Source organism: Eublepharis macularius, chromosome 2, assembly GCF_028583425.1.
Source record: "Eublepharis macularius isolate TG4126 chromosome 2, MPM_Emac_v1.0, whole genome shotgun sequence".
In the NCBI taxonomy this organism is placed as follows: domain Eukaryota; kingdom Metazoa; phylum Chordata; class Lepidosauria; order Squamata; family Eublepharidae; genus Eublepharis; species Eublepharis macularius.
The window spans coordinates 95,921,273-95,945,795 of NC_072791.1; the positions used below are offsets into that span (position 1 = coordinate 95,921,273).

The 24,523-nt window shown below is 40.6% G+C and overlaps 1 protein-coding gene across 4 annotated transcripts in view; it reads right to left on the bottom strand.

The window, feature by feature from the left end:
• CTTN (cortactin) overlaps positions 1-24,523 on the bottom strand; it is a 46,234-nt gene that overhangs the window by 13,685 nt on the left and 8,026 nt on the right. For 3 of the 4 annotated variants that reach the window (XM_054971271.1, XM_054971269.1, XM_054971270.1), the window contains exons 4-11: positions 21,477-21,606; positions 15,865-15,975; positions 14,175-14,229; positions 10,224-10,334; positions 7,100-7,210; positions 5,883-5,993; positions 2,296-2,406; positions 357-412 (exon numbers count right to left, since the gene is read on the bottom strand). In XM_054971271.1, the coding sequence (XP_054827246.1) occupies positions 357-412; positions 2,296-2,406; positions 5,883-5,993; positions 7,100-7,210; positions 10,224-10,334; positions 14,175-14,229; positions 15,865-15,975; positions 21,477-21,606 (796 nt within the window). The remainder of the gene's footprint in view (positions 1-356; positions 413-2,295; positions 2,407-5,882; positions 5,994-7,099; positions 7,211-10,223; positions 10,335-14,174; positions 14,230-15,864; positions 15,976-21,476; positions 21,607-24,523) is intronic. The other variant, XM_054971272.1, reaches the window with a different exon arrangement.

Here is a 24,523-nt window from a genome sequence, read left to right on the forward strand (position 1 = left end):
CTCTGCTGCCACCTTTGTAGTGGCATTCCTGGCTTCATGGAATACTTGTGATCTAATAGCAGATACTGATTTGATCCATCCAGTTCAAGCAACAAATAAAAATTCATTATGGATTTTGACTAAGTGCAATCCACCAGCAGAAGGTGCTAACTGTCACAGATGTTCCCCACTCCGAGCAGTCATTCGGTTTGTGGAGAAACTAATTCCCAGGTTTATAGGACACATGAGGAATAACAGCCCCATTGGTCAGTGGACTGCAGTAAGGAGGTTGCATTCAAAGACAATAATTTCTAAGAGCGGAACTACATAAGTTTAACATTTTAAACCCATAAGCAAACTTCAAATTAAAGTCATACCTTATCCATTCGATCTTTCTGCACACCATATTTTCCGCCAAATCCTTTAGAGTAGTCTAGAAGTAGGACAAAAAGTTTATTATTGTAGGTGGTTGTCAATTCTTCTGTTATCAAACACAGAAGGCTAATAGGAGGAGCTGCATGCATAGAATTCCCAGTGATTGCAGCCAAGGAAAAATGAAAAACAAATTAGATGCAAAACAAGGCTATATACTTTTTAAGGCATCAAGAGAATCATGAGCAGATGTGCAAGATACATTGGGTCATAGTCATGCTTCCACATTCATTGGTTGAAAGTAAATGGATGTTGTCAGCAGCGAAGCAAAGGAAAAAATGATCTCTCCCAGCTCGCGCCATCCCTGTAACACACCACTTCTACAGCACAGCCTTGGATTACTCCACCATATTGTTATAGGTTTTGTAAATCATGACACTGTACTCTCAGAGATACTTTAGAGCATCAATTGCCACTGCCAGAATTCATTCATTTGAAGAACAACTCATAAAGAGATATAAAAACTCAAGCTAGATCTTACACACTGCAAACAGAGAGAGCTTGTAAAAGCTGCCTTTGCTTCCTTCCTGCTGCAGCCTTTTGGGCCCAAAGACACTCCTGAGGATCAAGGACCTCTGGCAACAGCTTAGAATGCAAGGAGGGATCTATGGTAAAAATCAGGAGAGCCAAAGCAGGAAGGGGAAGGCAACAGAAGCCTTCCATGAACTCACTCGGTTCATAGCACGTTGGGCTCACCCCGTACAACATAACAATTGGCCATATACTGCCCAACAACTGCACAATTAAATGCAGGACAGACAAGTTTCTATAAGAGACACACACAGAGTAGAAATAAACTTTAAAATGTTCCTTCTAACATTTTTTCCTCATGGTTACCTCATCTTATATTCAGTAAGAAGTCTACACATGGCTAGAGAATTAAAAATTGTATGAAGAAATCCTGACCTAAGATTCACTGGATGCTGCGTTCCCCATTTTAATATCAACAGAGACTGCATGATGCAGTAATCACTTTATTTTTTTTAACAACAGCAGCCTTAACTGTCAGCTCAAGATACATTTTCTGTCAGAACCAACCTAGGGTCTTACTGGTTATCATCTATTGCAACTGAATTCTAATTATATCATATTTCATGGGGAAAGCACGCACAGATCTCTTTCAAAAGAGGCAAAACTAGTGAGATGTGGCAAAGTCTATGTCACAGCAGGTGATCAGCACTGAATTGCATGATGCTGCTTTTATGCTGTTTTAGTAGCTACATTTAAAGGGAGTGGGGGTTGGGTTAAAGGTTTTCAGAAATGGAGCGAGTATACTGCCTCCTTTTTTCACTGCTATCCTTACAGAATATGATATGAAGCACTTGTGGGAGGGAGTTATGGACAGAGAAACCAGCTGAAACCCCACCACAGCATTCTTGAAGAAGGGGATGCTGAGGGAGAGTGAAGATACTGAAAACTAATTCTGTACTCTTACTCAGTTTGCAGAAGTTTGGATCAAACCTAAGATCTTTTATAATTTCCTTTTTAAACAGTAACACAACGTATGTAGACCATACTGAAGATCTAACATTTTAGCTTCTCAAACATGGCTAAAGAAATCAAAACCTCAGTTCAGTTGCTGAAATCGTAAGTGCCAACTGGCACTCCTGGACAGGACAGTCCACTGGCCAGCCTATGGGAAAGACATTGGTGCACAGGAGAGTAATTATTTCATATAGTGGTTTGAGACACTCATCAAAAAAGTTGGCCATCCCTAGTTTGAACTACTCAAGTTCAATTTAAGGTGAAATGAATTTAAATGAGAAGAAATGTTGCCTTAAATTTTCTGTGGTGTGTGCTGACCAAATAATCTTTCAAAGCAAGCAACTTAAGCCTGTGCTAGAAGTGGCTGCACTGAGGAAGAGTTACAACTGGAAACTATGCCTTGTTGCGACTCGTGCTTCGCTAGTTTCTCCTTGTAGTCAAACCCCACAGCAGATGGGTCCTGCCTCTCTGTTTGAACACCGAATTTCCCTCCGAAACCACTCTTATAGTCTGAGAAATCCAGGGCATAATAAGGAAAGGGAACCAAGAGGAAAGAAAGGAAGGAAAAGAGAGAGGAACATATTTAGATACAAAACAAATAAGCCAAAAACATAAAACACTTTTAAACAGCAATACTAAAAATCAATGCACTTATTTACCTCTCATACTTAACAAAAGGCTTTGATTAAGAACTGCATTATGCATACCAAAAGCATTATTTCTCTGGACCCAATGTAGGGTTATAACTTACCATCATGACCACCTTCCCACCCACAATTAGCAAAGAAAGTAACATTCCTATTTTATTTCTGAAATGACAAACCATACCTTAGTAATAGGGCAGGCCACAATATACCTAGTAAAGCTTATTTTCTCTTCCCTGTTTGGGTCCAGGGTACAGCCCTTCCAGCATTTTAGTTCTTCAGACTGCGGCTAGGAAAAGTCATATGTCTGAATCCCCTTCTTCCTTCTCTTCCACATTCAAAGGCAGTGAACCTCTGAATGACAGTGACAGGAGGCAACATGAGGGGAAGGCCTCGGCCTTAAAGTCCCTATGATGGACTCCCCCTTCACTCCCCTACTCGGAGGCAGATTTCCCCGCTAAAATCCAAGTTTGCCTGCTTTGTCTGAGCAGCCCCAAATACCATGTCTCTATTTGCGGTTTTAAAGTTCTTTTGTGTCCCACCCTGATAAGCAGTTATAATTTTGGCTTTCTAGTCCAGCCCAGAAACTTAATGGAGGAAAAGCAGGAGCCCTCTTCCTGTGTCTGATATGGCACTGGAGACTGTATAACGTTCCAAAGAAGTAACAATTTTATAGAACAAGCAGGGATAGGATAAGCAACAACAACAGAGAAGCCCTATTGGGAGATACAATAGCAAGCCAAACAGAAGAATCTCCCAATCAATATTAAAGTATTTTTTAATAAATATTATGTAAAGTTTTATGTACAGTGAAAAAGTGCTCTGTGCAGATGATAAATAGTAATAAATACAATAAATAATTTAAATACAAAATTCATCTATCCTATCCATCCATTTACAGCATAATAGCTCATATCCAATGGTAGTACAATCCATATCGATGGCAATAGTCCTTATATAGTAAATTGAACAGTCAATCCACAACAGGAAGAGCATATAGCCATGTGGAAACAAGTAGAATATAATTTACTTAGTGGTAACAGGGAGTTTGCTTCTGTAGCGGGAGTCATTTTGGATATTTGAATTGGGTTCGAGATCACCATCTGGGTTGAATGTGGATTGGGACTTGTTTTATATAACCATTTGTATTGGTGGGTGCAATTTTATGTGTATACAGCTTTAATTTGTGTGTAGTATGGTCTCCTTTAAGATATATTAGCAAGGCAGTGCCTCGTTGCCTCACGGAAATTACATCCGTCCCTGGAGGAAGAGGAACATCCGATGTATGAATGAGAGTCACCACCAAGTAACTTATATTCAATATGTTTATTGTACTTGTTTACAACTACATATGCTATCATTGGTTCTATCGTCGTCTGGTTTGTAGATAGTTGCCCTTGAAAAAGCTCTGGGACTGAAACAATCGCGGCTAGCAGATTGTTGGGCAGAGCTAGCCCTGACAGCATCCCACACCTACACAGAAGGCGCCTTAAAGAATGAATTGAATATTGTTCTTGCACTTCGCACTTTATACATTGTAGTTTCGGTGGGAGCCTCAGGAGCTTTCCAGGCAGCTATATGATCTTCCTGTGGTGGACTGACTGTTCAATTTATCATATAAGAACTGTTGTCATTGACACAGATTGTACTATCATTGGATATGAGCTATTATGCTGTAAATGTATGGATGGGATAGATGAATTTTGTATTTAAATTATTTATTGTATTTATTACTATTTATCATCTGAACAGAGCACTTTTTCACTGTATATAAAACTTTACATAATATTTATAAAAAATACTTTAATATTGATTCGAAGATTCTTCTGTTTAGGGATGGGATAAGAACAATAGGGAATGAAAGTGCTGAGGTAAAATTTGTGGTGGAACAGAATATTCTTTAAGTCACAAGCAAAATAGTTTTCTTGAAGCTTAGTTTCTACGTTCTTAATCCTTAATATTGAGAGGTATTTTGTTTAATACTTTGGTTACAGCAACAATGTTTCTTCACAATGTTCCCTTTTACAACTCAAGTTTCCTGACATTAGTTCAAAACTATTTTCCCTTTACAATAGACCTGGGGCCCTCCTCAGAGCCAAATCCCCTTTAGACGCTAGGCAGGAATTAATCTTCTCCTCCTAAGAAGAATTAACCTTTTTCACTTTGCTTGAATGGGAGTCTCCACTCACTCTTTGCCAAAAACACACCCTCAGTTCTATTGTGGCTGTGTAAATAGATTTCAGCTTGTGCTGACTTTTATAGTTTGAATTCTTAACTAGAATTTCCCCTCAAAACAATGATGTTACAGTTCAGGCAAAGGATTTATTTTCCCTTGTGCCAGAGGGGAACCTGTCTGATCTTCCCTGTAAGACTCTCACACACTATTGCTCTCTCTAAAACATCCAGTCAGCAAGCAATTGCATCCTGAAGGCTGGTTTGGACTGGCCAATTTGAAAGGAGGGAATAACCTGTCAATCAAGTTCATATTCCAGGAAATTGTTAACTCCGTTCCTTCCAGCTCTCTGACTGTTGCACTTAGGAAACCTTCTTTAAAGTGCATTCCATCACGGCCCCCATTGTTGGCCCTCCAGAGTAACTAGGTGGCCACGAGACAGGATACTAGACTAGATAGACTACTGATCCAGCAGGGCCCTTCTTACATTCTAGCTCATGGCAAAATTGTTAACAACTGCTTCATCACAATCTGCCACACATTTAATTGGCATTATCAAGCCACTTGAGACAGCATAGCACTGGTATATGAAAAGAATAACCTTGTAGAATCTCTAGTCATAAATACCATGAGTAGAGAATGCCCACACTAATGAGTAATGAGTGCCCAGTGGCAGAAAGAGGGCTTGCAAGTAAATTAACTCTTTGGATGAGTCAAGTTACCAATGGATATATTCAAAAGGCAAAGCCAGCAGAAGCAGGCAAGTATGACATGCACTGCTCAGTGGCCTCACATATTCTGAAAGAACAATAGGAGAAGAAGTACAAGTCAGCTATGCTTCATCTCTCCTGACTCACTGCAATTCTCAGAAGACGGGTGGGGGGAGGGTAGCAGCTCTGAAGTAGCATGCCATATGCCACAAGGGGCTGCAGCCAGGAGGTGAGGGAAAACAGGGACTCGACTCCACTCATGTATGCCTATGGGTATATGTCATACATGCTATGTCTGTTTCATAATCTTCCTAGATGTTGGATTTTTAAAGTATATATTTTAACTGACCCACCTCAAAACAAAAGTGTATACCCTGCTTCTAAAATTGATACCAACCACACTGTTATCATATTCTAACATATGTTATGTGTCATCTTACAGCACACATCTACACACACCTTTCTGAGAGTCATGAAGCTGTACTTTCTCCTGATGATCCCAACCGAGTGCACACTTGTCCTGTCTGTCCGTCTGTACCCCAAACTTTCCACCAAAACCTCTTGTGTAATCTATATACAAAAAAATTCACAAGTGGTTACTGTGATCTCATTTTGATCTCAGAAATTTTTAAGAAGTTGAAGTGGCAGTGGAACCACTTTAGGTCTACAAAAGAAAGAAATACAGCAACGAGTCCATACCCTCTTGCAAAATGCAAGTAAACATATTAGGAAGACTTAACAGAAATGTAAGGAAAATATTAGTATACCAAGGCTGAAATCTTCAGCACACTTGCTAAGTCCCATTGAATTCAGTAGAATTTCTGTCAAAGAAACAAGGTCTTCAATTTATTTTGCAATTTCTGCTACTTGGCTCCATAGATTTCTCGATATCATGGTGTATGTATCTCAGCAGTTCTCAATGGTCCAATTCATACAAAGCAGCATTCTACAACAACGGCAACTGCTAAGCCCATGGGTTATGCACAAGGCTCATTGTGCTTTATAAATCTCCAATCAATTTGGTCAAGCTCAACTATGCTATTGCAAGCCTCTTTTGGGGCAAGTGTGTTTTTGCAACTGCATGGCTGAAACCAGTGAGCTACATAGAAAAGATCACCCAACAGCGATCCACCTGACTGTGTTAGAAGCAGCAGTCAAGGAGACAAGGAAGCCCAGATTATTTTAAAACATGTGGCTTACTGAGGATAGTTGTTTGTATCAGAAAACAAAGAGTAGTAGCCATTTGCCATAGCAGCAGCTAGAGCAGGGATTTTTGCATCTTTTTTTCTGGACACAAGAAGTCAGTGTCTCTTTGACAACTGCACAGAGTAAGGAGGACATTATGTGAAATATGTCTTTGAAATTGACTTTACTGACTCGTACTGTGTAATCCACCTTAAATCTCAGTAAGAAAGGGGGACAATAACTGATAGATAAATAAATATGCTGTGAAATTAATTCTGTAGCTTTATCATTCAATAGGGCTCCCTGATACAATGCAGGTCCTCCTTAACCACCTATTTAGGATATGATAAATAGTTTCAAGATTGAAGACTTTTTGAAACCAAGGGAGAGTTTCCAAAAACAAAGTTTAACGCATCCGTTATATTGATTATAAGTCAAGTTTAACAAAGATTAATCCGAGAACTTCACTGAATAAAATTAAAATCAAAAACCTTTCTGCGATTCATGTTTTTCAGTTTTGCCTTGGTACTCAAAGCCAACAGCACTTTTGTCCACTTTGTCCTTGTCAACACCATATTTACCACCAAAACCTTTGGAATAATCTGGAAGTAAAAAAAAATAACATTCATAACTGTGCACAACAAGATACTTGACTATTTCTGGCCAAACTAGAAGAATTAGTTCACCACTTTAAAAGCTCAAAAGAGCCATCACAAATCAAAGACATCAAATCAAGTTGTCATCTGATTGGGAATCAGCTGAACATAGTATGTTAAATAGAGGCAACCAAACATTTAGTGTCCAATCACAAACTGAAATATTCAATGCTAGGGAAGAATCCACTATATTTGGTCTACTGCAGTAACTACAAAGCTCTGTGCATTTTTTTAAAAATGTGGAGCATGTATGGTAACTGGAATGAAAACTGGAACAAGTTCTACTATCTGAAAATGAGCACAATGCCACCAAATAATTTGTCTCGAGGATCACAGTTTTAGACTTCAGTGAACCACAATCCTTTTCCATGACCAAAAGTGGTAACAGAAATCACCCAAGTTGAATAGAAGAGCACTGTCAGCATATTGAGACAGAAGACTGCAAGGTCCATGGAAATTTACAGAGGACTCCAGAACAAAGAGCTTTCACTCAAATTATAGAAATTGCAAATGCAATTTAGAATTCAACTGATGCAAGATGACATCAATGCAAGATGAACCTTGCCTCATCTAGAAGCAGAAAAACATCCTCCCTAAGGCCAGTCTATCCTGCATTTCTTATTTCTTAAGATTTTACTAAAAGCTCTCTACAAGATTTGGGACATGGGATAGTCTGGAAGTCTGATGGCACAACAAGGATGTGTTTAGTGTTTATCACACAGCATTCTCTCTTTAATACCACAAGCTTAAACTTTCATCTGATTTGTCCAATGCATTTCATTTTATTACTGCTATGAAACTTATTTTCATTTAGCATTCATAGATGCATCTTTGATTTTTTTTCAAAAGAATAATAACAACAACATTCAATTTGTATATGGCCCTTCAGGACAACTTAATGCCCACTCAGAGAGGTTTACAAAACATCCTGTGAGGTGGGTGGGGCTGAGAGAGCTTCAGAGATGTGACTAGCCCAAGGTCACCCATCTGGCTTCAAGTGCAGGAGCATGGAATCAAACCCGGCTCTCCAGATTAGAGTCCCGCACTTTTAACCACTACACCAAACTGGCTCCCATCATGGATTAAGAAACCATCATGGATTAAGAAACAATTTTTCTTTTCATTGGATTGAAGATGCAAAAAGAAAGAAATGTAAGATTCAATGGTGACTTGTGGGATGGGTCAAATTTAGCTCATGCAGAGAAGAGAGTGTCAACCACATACTGATGACATCTCAACTCAAGTTATCCTTTTTGGCTAATCTTGGTGAGACAAAGTGATGCTCTGCTTAGATTATTAAAATAGTAAAGAGTCCAATAGCACCTTTAAGACTAACCACCTACACTGTAATTGGTTAGTCTTAAAAGTGCTACGGGACTCTACTATTTTGCTACTACAGACTAACACAGCTAACTCCTCTGGATCTAGATTATTAAATGAAGAAACATAGTAGATGACAATGGACAAGTTGAAACTCTGTCCAGATAAGACTGAGACGTCAGTCTGTTTTAAATGGAGTTGCAGTCTTCTTGAAGCAGCTGGGGGTAGGGGGCAGTGCTAATGCATCTCTGTTGACAAATGAAGGCTCAGGTTTCACCCCAGCTGCATACCACCATTAACAAACTTCTGTTGGCTTTCCAGCTACACCTCTTCCTGAAAAAAGACCTAGCCATGGTTATCTATGCTTTCATCATACACAAATTAGACTCCTGCAGTCCCCTCAATGTCAGGCTGTATCTGAAGACCCTTCAGGAACTTTGGTTGTTGCAAAACGGAGTAGGATATTGAAAAGACCTCTCTCAAGTACTGAAATAACATCCCTAACTTCAAACACTTCTCTGGGCAAAATTCAACGAGTTAGTTCTTACCATTAAACCCCAAAATAGTCTGGGACCAGGATAGCTGAAGTGCATCCAACTAAACCCATAAAAACTTTGAAATGAAACAGTGCTCTGCATCCTCCACCTTCAGAAATGAAGCTTCCAGCTACTAGGACTTCTCCATCTTGGCTCCTCGCCTCCAGAATTCCCCCTCCATCTATTTGTTTGCCTAGCATCTGTTTTTTAAAAACTGTGACTGGTGAAAGTGCTTTTAGATTTCCTGGTCTTTTGAAAATAATTGTGGTTCCCCCTCCCTCAAAATGTTTTCAAGGTTCTAGGGCTTGATTTTATGATGTGGTGTTCTTATTATGTTTAGATAATGGCTTTTTCATCATGCCAGGTGTAAGTGTTGGTGGCCATTTTATTGTACACAGCAATAGAAACATTCTGTTGAGAAGCAGCAGAATACATTAAATAAGGAATTTAATCTGCTCAGCAGAGCCAGGATTACAACAACAGTATGAACTATTAATCCTAGGAGGTTCCTGAACACTTCATATTACTGTTACCGAAATAATAAAAACAGTTCTTTTTTATACATTCTTTTGCTTGGTGTTTGACAGTTGCAGCCAGAAGCCAGATCTCTATGAGTTGTATCAAAACCTCCCACCCACTACCCATCTCCAATGCAATGGCACTTCCACTCATGCAAGTGAAGGGAAACAATTCCCCCCAATTCTCCTTTGTCCTAGCAATTCCCTCTAATGCCATATCCAGATATCAAGACACCTAGGACAGGATGGAAGGGAGACAAATGGAGACTGTCAGAGGAAAGATTTCTTCTATGACTAGAGCTCCAATCACAACTTGTGGGATCCATCTCCAACAGATATTAATGTTTTCTATAAAATCTACTTGATAGGTTTCTCTAACACACTTATTGTAAGAAAATTCTGATCGGAAATCTTCTCTGGATTAGCTAAAATGTGAGACTTGAGCTCAACAAAGACAAGAAAGACAAATTAACTGATGGATTAATGCAAAAACAAATCTAAGAAAAAAGGGCTATTTTATGAATATGTGAAATTATCACAGTATATCAGATCAAAATGAAAAGATAACAAAATGATGCAACCGACCTTTCTGCGATTCATGCTTCTCAGTTTTCCCTTGGTAATCAAATCCCACTGCACTCTTGTCTACCCTGTCGGCCTGTACTCCATATTTACCACCAAATCCACTTGTGTAGTCTGAGAAAGAGAAACAAGGCATGATAAAAGTGTAACCAAAATTGCTACTGCCCAACAGAACAACTGAACACACAGAGCTGCTTTACGCTGGATCCGTCAAGGTCAGGGCTGCCTACTCGGGCTGACAGTGGCTCTCCTGGGTCTCAGGCTGTGATCTTTCACTTCACTTGTTGCTAGATCCTTTAAACTGTAGATGACAGGGATTGAACCTGGGACCATCTGAATATGAAGATATGTTCTCCCATAAAAGCCCTTCAAAAACAGGGAGAGAACTAGTACCTTTTCTTTGATGACATCTAACTCACAAGAACAGATATGGATTGCCACATTACTGTATTGAAGTTCATATCATCTCAGGTTTCCCACACTGAAATGCAAATAGGAATTGAAAGAGTTGGAAATATTAATTTCTTCAGCTATAGTGAATATACATGATTCTGAATGAGAAAATAATTAAACTACAGTAAAGGGTAATCATTTGGCATTGTGTCAGTAAAGTTACAGGAACATTTCTGCAGGATAAAATATGCACTGACTTGTTAAAAGCAAAGCTCTTCTAATGAATTAGTGATGAACAATGCTTAAGATTCTTTCACATAGTTTCTGCTGGATGGCTGAATTTCTAAAAGCACAAGCACAGACCTTTTACATTTATGATGTATGTAATTTGATATAAAAGATGCTTTTTAAAGCATCTGTTATGCAGCTTTCCATCTGGAAGCATAGGGGTCATAAACATTTCCTGGATGTATTGCTAAACAGATCACTTTATGTTGGAACTTACTCGCGGATACATACTTTTTGTGCATGTTGAATCTCCCTGTAGCACTTCCCTAAGGAAATGCATTAGAAGTGTCAATTAGAGCCCAGTGTTACATAGGGAAAAGCCTCAACTATCTCTTTGGCTTCTCTTGACCCCTCTATTCCGCTTCTTGTCTCTATTAGACTAGAGAGATCAAATCCTCAAGGTCACATATCTAGATAACTACTCAATCAATTCTGTACATGCAGCATGGCTTTGGACTTAGCAGCCCTTCGTACCATGCGGCAAGCCACTTTTTAAACCTGGAGGGCTTTCAAATGTCATTTGTGATACAGTCAGAAACCCTACTGGGCTTACAGAAGCCCTTGGATTTGTTTGAGCTCTCTGATGTTTGACCTAAAGCTAATAGTTCCCAGTTACTTCACATTCAGTCTCCATGGATCACAGTATCTTACAACTTCATTTTGAAGTATTTGTACCTCAGGGAGAATGGCACCGTGATCTGTGTGGCCTTACTGTACAGTATTTATTATTTATTTATTCGATTTATATTCCGCCCTCCCCACATCAGCAGGTTCAGGGTGGATTCCAATTAATACAATAATGTAAAATACAAATACCTTTAAAACCAATAAAACATCTTAAATATTTAAAAAAGAACACACACAACAAGCAATACAGCAGCAGATTTTAAAAGACACAGGGCAGCAGATTTCATCAGCAACCGCCACCCAACCACCTTCAGAAATATATGGCAATGGCTAGGTGGTAGATACCCTTTGTAGGGGCCCAGCTATCTCTAGGTGGCTGGCAAGGAGGCCCAGAGCATCAACCATATACCTGGTGGAACAGCTCTATCTTACAGGCCCGGCGGAAGGATAGCAAATTATCCAGCTGGGCCCTGATCTCTTTAGACAGAGCGTTCCACCAGGTTGGAGCCAGGACCGAAAAGTTTGCTGTAGTGGTTAAGAGCGCGGAACTCTAATCTGGAGAGCCGGGTTTGATTCCCCACTTCTCCACTTGAAGCCAGCTGGGTGACCTTGACTCAGTCACAGCTCTCTGGAGCTCTCTCAGCCCCACCCACCTCACAGGGGGTGTTGTGGGGATAATAATAACATACTTTGTAAACCGCTCTGATTGGGCATTAAATTGTCCTGAAGGGCGGTATATAAATCAAATGCTGTTGTTGTTATTAAAGGTCCTGGCTCTGGTTGATGCTAAACAGACTTCCCTGGGGCCAGAGGCCAGTAGCAGCTGTTTATCACTGGATCGAAGCATCCTCTGGGGCTCATACAGGGAGAGATGGTCCCGTAGATACGCCGGTCCCAGTCCGCATAGGGCTTTATAGGTTAGTACCAAAACCTTGAATCTGATCCGGTACTCCACCGGTAACCAATGCAGCTGGAGTAATACCGGTGTTTTATGTGCAGTGCAAGGCACTCCGGTGATGACCCGTGCCACCACATTTTGTACCAGTTGTAACCACTGAATCAGATTCAGGGGAAGCCCTGCATAGAGCCGGTTACAGTAGTCTAGCCTAGAGGTGACCATTGCCTGGACCACTGTAGTTAAGTCGCAAGTTGAGAGATAGGGGGCGAGTTACCTGGCCTGTCGAAGACAGAAAAATGACGACCTGGCAACCACCATGATCTGGGCCTCCATTTGCAAGGAGGCATCCAGAATCACCCCCAGGCTCCTAACTCTTGGGGCCAGTGTAAGCACCGCCCCATTGAGTACAGGGAGCCAGAGTCCCAAATCCACGTTCCCGCGACTCAAGTACAGGATCTCTGTCTTCGAGGGGTTTAATTTCAGCTGACTCTGCCACAGCCATCCAACCATGGCTTCAAAAGCATGCTCCAAGGCATCCGGGGCCGTTCCAGGCTGGCCGTCCATCAGCAGATATAGCTGGGCGTCATCAGCATACTGATGACACCCAAGTCCAAAACTTCACACCAGCTGGGTGAGGGGGCACATATAGATGTTGAACAATAGTGAAGAGAGTATTGCCCCCTGCAGTACACCACATACTAGTGGGTATGATCAATGCTAACAGTTTTACAAATTCTGATTGCCCATAACTATGAAAAAGCGCTATTTAGCAATACGGAAAGGCCAGTCCTGCTCCCTTCGCAGGACATACATGTCTTTATTCTTGAGAAGCACTTATCTCTACCTAACTTACTGGTGATAAGCAGTTATACTGGCCTATACACTACCCATGCATGCCAAAGAATTCTTGCTTCCGAAAAGGTGAATAAAAAGGAGACTGTTTAACTGATGTTGTTAAAGCTGTTGTAGTCAATTTTAAAAATAATGAAATACAATGATTCTATTATTACTTTTTTGCAAAGTAACTTTAAATCCAAGAATAGCCTTGCTGAATTTTGACCCAACAGTGTAAAATCTGCCTCCAAACACAAAAAAATAAATCCCTTATTTCTTTAAAATATCATGTGTGAATTTGCCCTTAAGACAAATTGCCCTTAAGAATAGAGTTCCCAAACCTCTGTAATAGATCTACCACTTTTTATTTTACATTTATATCCCATTTTTTCCAGAAGAAAAACTCAAGGCAACTAACTACAAACAGCTGAAAGCAATGGAAGAAGTCTTGTTCTCTCCCCTCCCATCAGTACTCCTGCAAAATAGCTTATTGTTGATGGAAATTATACCATGTCCACTTCTGCTGTAAGAGACCTAAAGGTACTCTACCAGACAGGTAACTGAATGTTAGGAGCTGAAAAGTATGGACAAAGAATGTGACAATTGTCTAAGCAGCAATGAACTAGATCAGTAGAATTGATAGCCAAGTCTAGAGCAACAAAATTACAAAGCACCTCTTGAACAAGAGATCCTGTATAATCTAACATCTCAAAAGAGGTGGGGGAGAGTTAGCCTCTGTTATCACGGAGGTAAACAATTTAATCCAAAATAGCTGCTAATCAAAGCACTAAGTGACAGACCTGACAGGCTGTTCCATAAGCCTTCATGTAAAAAATAAAACAAAACTAGAGAACACTCCTGCAGTAATGAGTTGTGTAAAAAGATTTGCACGCACATTCCTCAGAATGTTTTACCTTTCTGAGAAGCATGTTTCTCTGTTTTCCCCTGGTATTCAAATCCCACAGCAGACTGCAGGGGAAAAAAAAGAGTATAAGAGTATTGCTAAATTAAGAGTATAAGGAGATTGCTAAATAAAGAATAATAAAAACTGGCTTTGAAGTGTTTACCAGCCACCTTTATTGTGATGCATCAACTTCTACAATATACTCAAGAAACTGTAAAATCATTAATATTACTATAATTATTTAGAAAACATTTATGACACTTCAGCAGCAACATGCCTAAGGTAGTTTACAGAACAAAATAAAAAACAAAACACAAATACCAGATAATCACTGTATATTGTGCATTACAAATTTTAGTCAATCAAAAATTTAGCACAACGTATTTCCCACATATATTCTCAAGTTTCATAGACATCTGACCATCTAGGATCGATCAACTGTGTGGTTCAAGTTTATTTTAATTACACAAGGACTACTCAAATTTGTTTCAAGTTTGGAATAATGTTCATTCTAACCATCTACATTAGATCAATGTATTCTCAAGGAAACAAAATAGAGGGATCAACCTAAAATAAAATATATTTATAAAGTATTTACAATAAATGTGCACACATATAAATTAAAAAGAAGTTTAAAACATAAGGCCTGAATGGCAGGCTCCATACATATGCTAAAACTTGCTAGAACATTCCCAATGTACAGATGATGGTACAGTGCAATGACCAATACAAACAGACCATGGTACAGTACAAAACCCAACCAGACGCGTTTCGGCCCTAAGGCCTTCCTCAATGTAAACTATTTATAATCAAACACACCCACACATACAGAAACCAATCATAAAATGCTCCCGGGTGTTTTATCCAAAGCTGCAACAAAAGAAGAGGGGGGGGGGCAGATTTTTTTAAATATATTGTAGTCAACCATTATGTTCTAGAATTATTTTAGGTAAAATACCAAATAAAAATTTACCTCTAGTATTGTGTGATAAAATACAATGGTGGCAGCAGATATTGCATCACCCTTCTACCTTTCCATATAGCTGAGCTTTTTGAGGTTAAAGTGCCACTCTATGTCTATTGCGGATTGATGTAACACACCCTTATACATTGGAAATCAAGCCACAGGTTAGTTTGTAATTGAGTTTTGAGAACTTGGGGGGCGGGGGGGGGGGGCTTTAAGAGTTTGTAATGGAATAATTATTTGATTTGGTATATTTTTTTTCTATACAGTACAATAACATTGTGTGAGTGCAGTCCTGAGTCTGCTGCCACAATTGTGACATGTAGCCTGCCATTCAGGCCTTATGTTTTAAACTTGTTTATAATCTATATTTGTACACATTTATTATAAATACTTTATAAATACATTTTATTTTAGGTTGTAACTTGACCCCTCTATTTTGTTGCTTGTTTGGGTTGAGTTTGTGGGGACCTTCCACCACACATCCTTTTTCTTCCTTGTTGTCAATGTATTCTCAAGTCAGTCCACACAATTTGGGGTTTTCCCCTTAAAGCTTCTCTTTTAAATCAGGCTTGCCTGTTCTTATCTTTATTTTCAAGAAAAATATAAATAAAGCAAAAGAGAATGAGTGGGAAAGATAATTACACATTAACTGCAGAAAAGTCAGTTAGTACACTTGTATTAAATATCAAAGGCAGCTACTGATGGCAATTTTAGAAGTGTACATGGAACTCACCTGGTCAACCCTATCAACCTGCACACCAAACTTCCCGCCAAAACCTTTAACTGAGTCCACTTGGGAACAGTGCTTAGAAAGCTTAGATTGATATTCATGACCGACAGCTGACTGAAAAAACACACACATAGGTTAAAGTAAGTATAACAATATCCTTTAGATATGCTGCCCTTCAGCTTCTAGAGGTCAGCACATTTACCAGGTCAACCAATGGCTACACTGAGAGAACCAAATCAACCATGTTTGTTCCAAGAAGAAACCACGGAAGACGTTGACCCCCACCCTCCTATTTTCATGTGCAACTTGAAGACAGTCAACCTCCTGGTTTTGTAACAAACCACAACGCGTTGTGTGACATGTGAAGAGGGTTCTTTAAAAACCTGCATTTGTCTTAAATGCCTGTGGCCCAGGACTATAAGTCAACATTAAACACTGGTTGTTGTGGATTTAAACATTAAAAACTAGTTTAGAATCCAGGTTTGAAGACAAGAAACAAACCGCAGTTTGTTAAAGGAGCCAATTCTAACTCAATGACAAGCTGCCATACCAGGATAATGTTTTGTTTGACATATGTGAATGTAACTATTATCTATGGCGAGGGAAGTTACAGTAATGGTCACATTCCTGCACATAACCAACCTAGAGATGTAGGTCAACAAGAGGAACAGATATTCCTGCACTACCACTAGTATGTAAGAGCCCCGGCTGGTAAGTGGTGAGGAGTCAAAGTCCCCACTATTTAAGCAAACTTCAGATGCAGATTTCACTTCCTGTTGTCCGATTCTGTTTCAGCAGTTTTCCACTTGGACTGAGCTAGACAGATACTTAAAAAAAAATTGAATGGCTGGCACCCCTCCTCTTCCTAGTTAAATAATGACAACATTCCATCAGTAATTAGCCCTTTCTTCAAGGATGGGTAAAGCAGCTTTGCTTCCTGCTGCTGAAGAGGATTATTATTAATCATTTGGGGAAAGGAGTAGAATAAAGATTGCAAAAAATCTTTGTTAAATGTACTAGGTGGTTTGTTCCCTCTGGGATTCTTTTTAATACACCCACTCCTGTGAGTAGATTTCTGTGAAACAGAATAGGACCACTAAGGACATATCTCCAGCTTTGTGTAGTGGCACGCATCAAATGGGTTCTGATCCTTAACAATTAATGAAGGAGAGCTGTGTTAATGGATATGGAAGGTGCTATAGCAGCCAAAGAGTATGGTAGTTACTTCAGCATAGAATTAATGAAGGAGGGGAGTCATATTTCTGACTGGTGTTAATTGTACAGAAAATACATCTCCATTTTTAAAAAATGCGTTACAATGGCTGTCCATTTGTTTCCATGCACAATTCAGAGTGCTTGTTATTATCTTTAAAGCTCTAAATTGTTTGGAACTGGATACCTAAAGGGACTACCTGCTCTCATATAAATCATCTGAGGTCATCTTTTGAGGCCTTGCTCCATGTTAAGGATTTTGTTGCTGTTTTGAATGGTGATGCTGATAGATTAACATGCTTTTTAAAAAAAATTATTGTAAACCCCTTCAAAAGCCAAGTATGTTTGAGAGTGAGATACACATTGTTAAAGGAATATTTTCCTTGCTGCACTAACACAAGTAAACTCTGAACACAGGGTTTGAGAAACTAGCTCATGTATAGAACAGGGGTCTTCTCAGCTGATTGTCTCCCCCCCCTCTAGTATGTAGCATTATCCTTTAAAAATTTTGATATGAAGATTAACTTTTATAATCCAGGTGCAGCGTAGCATCCGTGCCATAATCAAGTAGATTTCCTTCCATTTCAGTTATAGTTTGGAATGGAAGCCTACTCCTTCCTCCACCACCACCACTTTTTCCTATGAGCAAACAAGTTAAATCCAGAAATGATAAACCAGGCACCAGAAAAGGCTATTATATGCTCATGCTGTCTCCTCGGTTCTGCAGCAACAAGAAATGTGCAAACCAAATGTGGAGGAAGTTATTAAGACTCAATGGAAACTTAGAAAAAGGAGGAGTGGCTGGTGGCTTCCTGTAGAATAGCAACATAATATTCCTACAAGAAGCAGTAGTTAGCTGTGAGCACTTCTAACTGGAAGATGTTTGTTGCTAAAGTAATGTACCATCAATTATAATAGTTACCTTTTTCTGCTACTTTCAAATGGAATTTAGATTTTGACCCAGCTTTAGGTTACACAGCAGGGGGACACACCAAAGGGCATTCCAGCATTCCACCTCACAAAAATAACACAACTCACTTAACATCAGAGAATCACAAAAACACAATTCCTGTCAAAAACACTTTATTTCTTGAACAGCTTTAGGTTACACAGCAGGGGGGCACACCAAAGGGCATGAAAGCAGTATCTTACACAAAAATAACACAACTCACTTCACATTAAAGAATCACCCCAAAAAATTGCTGTCAAAAGCACTTTATTTCTTTAACTGCTTTAGGTTACACAGTAGGAAGGCACAACAGGGCATGAAAGCAGTGTACTACACAAAATAATACAACCCACTTCACCGTTTTTGACAGCAATTGTGTTTGGGTGATTCTCTGATGTTAAGTGAGTTGTGTTATTTTTGTGTAGTACACTGCTTTCATGCCCTGTTGTGCCTTCCTACTGTGTAACCTAAAGCTGTTCAAGAAATGAAGTGTTTTTGACAGGAATTGTGTTTTTGTGATTCTCTGATGTTAAGTGAGTTGTGTTATTTTTGTGAGGTGGAATGCTGGAATGCCCTTTGGTGTGCCCCCCTGCTGTGTAACCTAAAGCTGTTCAAGAAATAAAGTGTTTTTGACAGGAATTGTGCTTTTGTGATTCTCTGATGTTGAGTGAGAGTTGTGTTATTTTTCTGTGTGGGGGACTGCTGGTGTAATGTGTCATAATGCTTTGCCTACTTGTACTTTGAAAGGGAGAAAATAATTTTTTAAAAACTTTATTTTGTGCTGTTCGTGTTTTATTCTTTTTTGTGCAGTTGGTTCCCATCATAGGGAACAATGGGGCTTGGTGGCCAGCCATCTCTGTAGGTGGTGGGGGAATTTGAGGGAGGGTGTCTGTGGTTCAGGTGCTCTTTCACAGGGACCAGCTGGCACTCAGAAGTGTGCCCACCATTGTGGCACCCCTGGGCTGTGCAGAATTGCCCAGGGAAAGAGAGTTTAGAAGTTCCCAGCATAGGGAACAAAGGGAGAGGGCTGGCCTTTGCCAGCCTGTTCCTGGGGTTATGGGTGTGGGGCTGCTGGGGGGTGGATTTGGGTCTGTGAGGGGCTAATGTGGGGATTTGGGTCTGTGTGTGGCAGCTGGGGGGGGAATTGGGTTTGTGTGGGGCTGTAGGGGGTGGACTTTGGGGGCTGAGAGCACCTACTTGGGGAGGCCATGAAATGCCCCCCCAAGTGGGAGCTGGCTGAGCCTTGGTGGTGGGTGGGAGTAGAGGTGGGAGAAGGGCCCCTGAGGGTTGGGGGGAATTTTGCATGCAAAATGCCACCCCTGGCAAGACAAGCCTCCCCCAGCTGTCAGTGGTAGAGAAAAGAGCACCTACTTGGGGAGGCCATGAAATGCCCCCCCCAAGTGGGAGCAGGCTGAGCCTTGGTGGTGGGTGGGAGTAGAGGTGGGAGAAGGGCCCCTGGGGCCCCTGGGGGGAAAATGAAGAGGCAGGCTTCCTTTGCCAGGGGTGGCATTTTGCATGCAAAATGCCACCCCTGGCAAAGGAAGCCTGCCTCTTCATTTTCCCCCCATAGGAAATAATGAAGAAGATTAGCAGCAGCAAGCTAAAAAGACGCTCACTTTTCCCTCTCTTTGGCGAGGATGGGGGGACCTGGTTTGGGGGGGCCATAACATGGCCCCCCAAAGTCCAATCGGTCTGAAACTTGGTGGGTTGTTAGAGGGGAGTTAGAGGAAGGTCCCCACCAATTTTGGGTTGATTCGGTGGGAAAATGCCTCCCCCAGGCATCCGGGAAGATGGAGGCATTTTCCCATTGAAAAACCCGAATCAACCTGAATTGAATCGGGTTATGGCGATTCGGAAAATCCGACTCGATTCGGGTTTCCCAAATCGATTCGGGTTTCCCCGAATCAACCCGAATCGGGGTGATTCGGGTTTTTTTCGGGTTTCCAAAACCTAAACTGCACACCCCTAATTAATATCTAATTGAACTTGCCCATGACCTGAAATCATAACATTTTAGTTTTTTCCACAAACCCCAAACCAATAGCAGTGATGGACATGGAACAGGGGTAGGGAAAGATAAATTGCTGTGGCATCAGGTCATGGGTATGTTTAACAACATGTGAGGGTGGTGGTGGAACTAAATGCACTATTTCTGCTTTTAGGGGAAGGCAAACTTTTAGTGTAGCAAGTTTGCCTCTGATATATGTATAGAACTAAATTCTTGAATTGCATAGAATGATGACTTCTTAATTTTTGGGAGTACATTTGTACGGAAACACAAGTGATCTTTTTTGGGAATATATGGAAGGGAGTTGTGTAGTCCTTAAGCCTGATCACAAAAGACGGAAATTCAATTAGAGCTTCTGGCACAAGCAGCAAAAGCTGTTTAATTCTTAAATGAGTTCTAAAGGACAAAACTTGGGAGTTCCCTAGATGACACATCAAATTCAGAATTTTGAGGGGATTCATATCTTTGTGGAATTCTGTAGTAGCTATAATATGCATATGGAAAATGTGATTGCACTCTTGAGGAAACCCGCACACACACGCACACACCAGCCTCTGGAAAGTTTTGTATATTTGCAGCTTCTCCAATGTTTGCAGTTTGTTCATAGCTCTCTGGAATTCAGAGCATTCAATAACTTGGTTTCCAGCTACAGATGTGATATGCCAAAAGGCAACCTTATGAAACTTAATTATTTTAGTTCTATTAGAACATTATGAAGGAGGCTCTACAATGAGATTTTGATCAACTACTAAACAACTCACTAGAAAACCTTTACAAAATAAATATAGAGTGTAAGATGGCAAAGTTTAGCATATTTACATCTCAATGATTCCACTTAAATATATTCTTAAGCCCCTCTCCCCGCAAGCTGAAATCAGTAAGGCTTAAATTGTTGAGATTTACTGTATTCATAATTGAGCACATATTGTAAGTGAAAAGAAGAAAATTGCAAACTTATCAATAATATTATGTTGACAACTTGCAGTTTATTAAGCTTGTATTTAAGGGACTGTTACAGAACAGAAAATTCTTCTATGTTTACTGTTTCTGCTTTTAACCAACAATATGGTACTGGTAGAAATATTGATTTATCCCAATAATTCCATTCATACTAAAATGTTTTCTGACTTTTCTACAATCTAGGTGTGCTCTCAATTTAGAAAGAACTGAAAATTTTAATATGCTACACAAGCAGGAAGAATGAAAGAACACTACATGGCACAAAAATGAACATCACTGGTTTATGCTTAGATGAAATGAAAGCAGATGGCTGATTTGCCAGATCAAACCATCCTGTTAGCCCACTATCCTTCTTCAATAATGGCCCCTTCAAGAGAGCATACAAAAGCATGAGAGATTTGCAGATAACACAACAAGGCATGATCTAAGAATGCCCAATAGCAATCTTAACAAATTTACAAATGAAACCTACATGGGCCAGCTTACCTTGTCCATTCGGTCTTGTTCCACACCAAACTTCCCACCATAGCCATGAGATGCTTTTGGTCCTGTTTGAAGTTCCTTTTCCTTGAGGGACTGATGCTCTTGGAATACATTCTCTCTCAACTGATGAATGCTTTCAAAGTCAAAAAACAAAATGCACTAGAACTACAGCTTCCCTCCTTAAAAATATTTTCAATTACACTATGGAATACAAGAGAGGAATCACTAAAAGCACACAAGAAACTCATGCAAACTATTTACAGGTCTTTCCTTGCTTGTGCAGATGGAGTGAAGAAGAACTATATTCATAAAACATTACCAGCTATGAGCTGCTGTTAAGGCATATTAGTTCCCTTCTGCTACTACTGAGACCAGGTTCCAGTATAACAGCTACTATTGGCACTCCACACAGCAGTTCTCTTGCTCTCAAGCAGAACATCTTGGCCTCGTCACATGTTTACATAGTTCTTGCTGAGGCAAGGAAAGGCAGTCACAAGAGAATATTGACTGGGTGCATCTATTTATCACAGAGTATCCTGTTACTGATTTATGTACTGCTTTTCCAAAAAAAAACCCCCTCAGATACAAATTAAAACCAATAAACAATGCTAAAATCTCCTAAAGAATAATAATAATAACATTCGATTTATATACTGCCCTTCAGGATGACTTAACACCCACTCAGAGCCGTTTACAAAGTATGTTACTATTATCCCCACAACAAAACACCCTGTGAGGTAGGTGAGGCTGAGAGAGCTCCAGAGAACTGTGACTAGCCCAAGGTCACCCAGCTGGCTTCAAGTGGAGAAGTGGGGAATCAAACCGAGTTCTCCAGATTAGAGTCCCGCACTCTTAACCACTATAGCACAAACCCAAAACTTTGCAGAACAATTTGGTTTGTGATACGATGGCCCAGGAGGAAGTGGGGAGGATTACAATGATCAAACATTGTTATCCTTCATAAATTTATTTCATGCTGTCTTGAGTCAGTTGAGCTACTGTGACTTTTTAGCTCTTGTTTCATGTTTCTAATAGACATGGGCACGAATCAAAATACAAATCAAATTTTGTGAGAATCGGGCCAATTTGTATATTGCGAAAATGCGTTTTGTGGGGTTGTGTTTTTCACGAAATCCATGACTTTGGGGGCCGATTCGTTCGATTCATGAATGCTTCGTGATGCCAGACAGGCTGGCGCCCATTCATTGATTCCCTAGGCAACACAGGCCCGGAATATCTGCAGACCTTCTGTTGCTGTGGAAACCCCAGTCTTAGCTCACATAACCTTGATAGGCAGCTCTCCCTATCAACCTGAGATCTGAGCAATGCGAGTCTGCACAAGTTTACCTGGGAACTGTAGTCAGAGACTCCTTCCCCTTTCTGTTTCCCTTCTCCATTTTTAAGAACAGGATGGTGGAGTAGTGGTGCCAGCGGCAGCCTCAGCAGCTCCTTCTGCCACTGCTCGGTGCTTGCCAGCTTCAGGAACCCTTCCCTGACACTCGACCTCCCATCTTCCTGCTGCTCTGACATGCCTTCCAAACCTCTGCCCCTAAGGTCCCTGGAGCAGATCCTGAGCGGATCTGCTCTGCTCGGCTTTTCCTTTGAGAACTCAGAGGCAGGGAGGGGGGGGGGGACAGAATGTCAGAGCAGTAGGAGGATGAGAAGGAAAAGGCAGTAAAGAGAACCTGAAGAGAGGAAAACCCAAGCAGATCTGCTCCACTTGACTTTTCTTTCCAGCAGCAGCAGAAAGCAGGAGGCCAGGAGGCTGGGAAGGAAAAGTCAGCAAAGAGAGCCTGAAGAGAGCTACTTGGAGGGTGGCTGGAGGAGAGCCTGATGAAGTCTCCCTGGAAGTTTGGCATCTCTGGGTATGAAGGGGGTCATTGTAGGGGCTCGGGATCTGACGTATCACGAACCTAATGAATCGTTTCGCGAAATGAGAAATTTCATGAAAGTTTGTGGTTTATGTTTCGTGGAACGCGACGAACCACAAAACTTGGTTCGGTTTTTTCCCATTTCCTGCCCATCTCTAGTTTCTAACTTTAGTGTGACCTCTTGAACATGGGAAAATATAAGCAGGGTATTTTTTACATGTGGCCTGAGCAACAAATTGTGCACATACAAGACTTTCCCTTACCTTTACCCAGAAATGCCTTATCCAAAGCATCCAAGAACTGAATGCGCCCTCTTTGAAGTTGCATCATATTGGTTCCCAGTAATTCTGTGACCAATCAAAACCCTAAGATCTTACAGTCAACTGATCCTTTCACCTGGTAACAGAAATAATTTGCTTTTCTCTTTTAAGTGCCTTCCCTTATACTTTGGACTATACTTGGGAGAGCTCTCTTCCTGGGATAGATGTAGGTAGTTATGCAGTTACATATTTAATGTTAGTATTTTCACAGGCCCTTAAGGAGAAGGTAACTGCCTCAAAATTTTCCTATGTTTTGAAGCACAGTAAGTTGAGCACAGTAGGAAAACCGGTTCTTCAGCTGCTTCATACTCCTAAGCAACATCCTTTCAATTTTTACCTCTAGCAACTATGCCTTCATAACACTGAAACTTTATTGCAGCACTGCTCTCTAGTAGCTGCCCTTGAAGACAACCCTGAAGCCAGCTATTCAGGTAAATCAAAAGCCTGGAAGAATTTGGGGCCTGCAATGTTTTTAGCCAGAGTCTCAACCTAAGACTCAACATGAACTAATACTTCACAAACTGTAAACACCTTGTTAATTTTGCTCTCGTGTCTCTGAAGAGTTCTCTCTCATGCAGCTGAAGGGTAATTTCTGCCCTCCTTGTCAAGGAGACGGGGGGGGGGGGGGAGAAGAGAGGGCCAAACTACATGATCCCATATACCCCAGGAGTACACAGGACCATTTCAGAACTTGTTTTTTAACTTTTCAGGGGCTTGATTCTGCTGCGGGGATAAGGGGCTTCTGTCTCTCTACTCCTCTGCTGTTTCAGGCACCAAAATGGCATAATGGGGATATAGGAGCCCTTCATCCCCCCACCCCATGCCACAGTCTCCAGCTGGATCAGGTCCCTGCAGTATT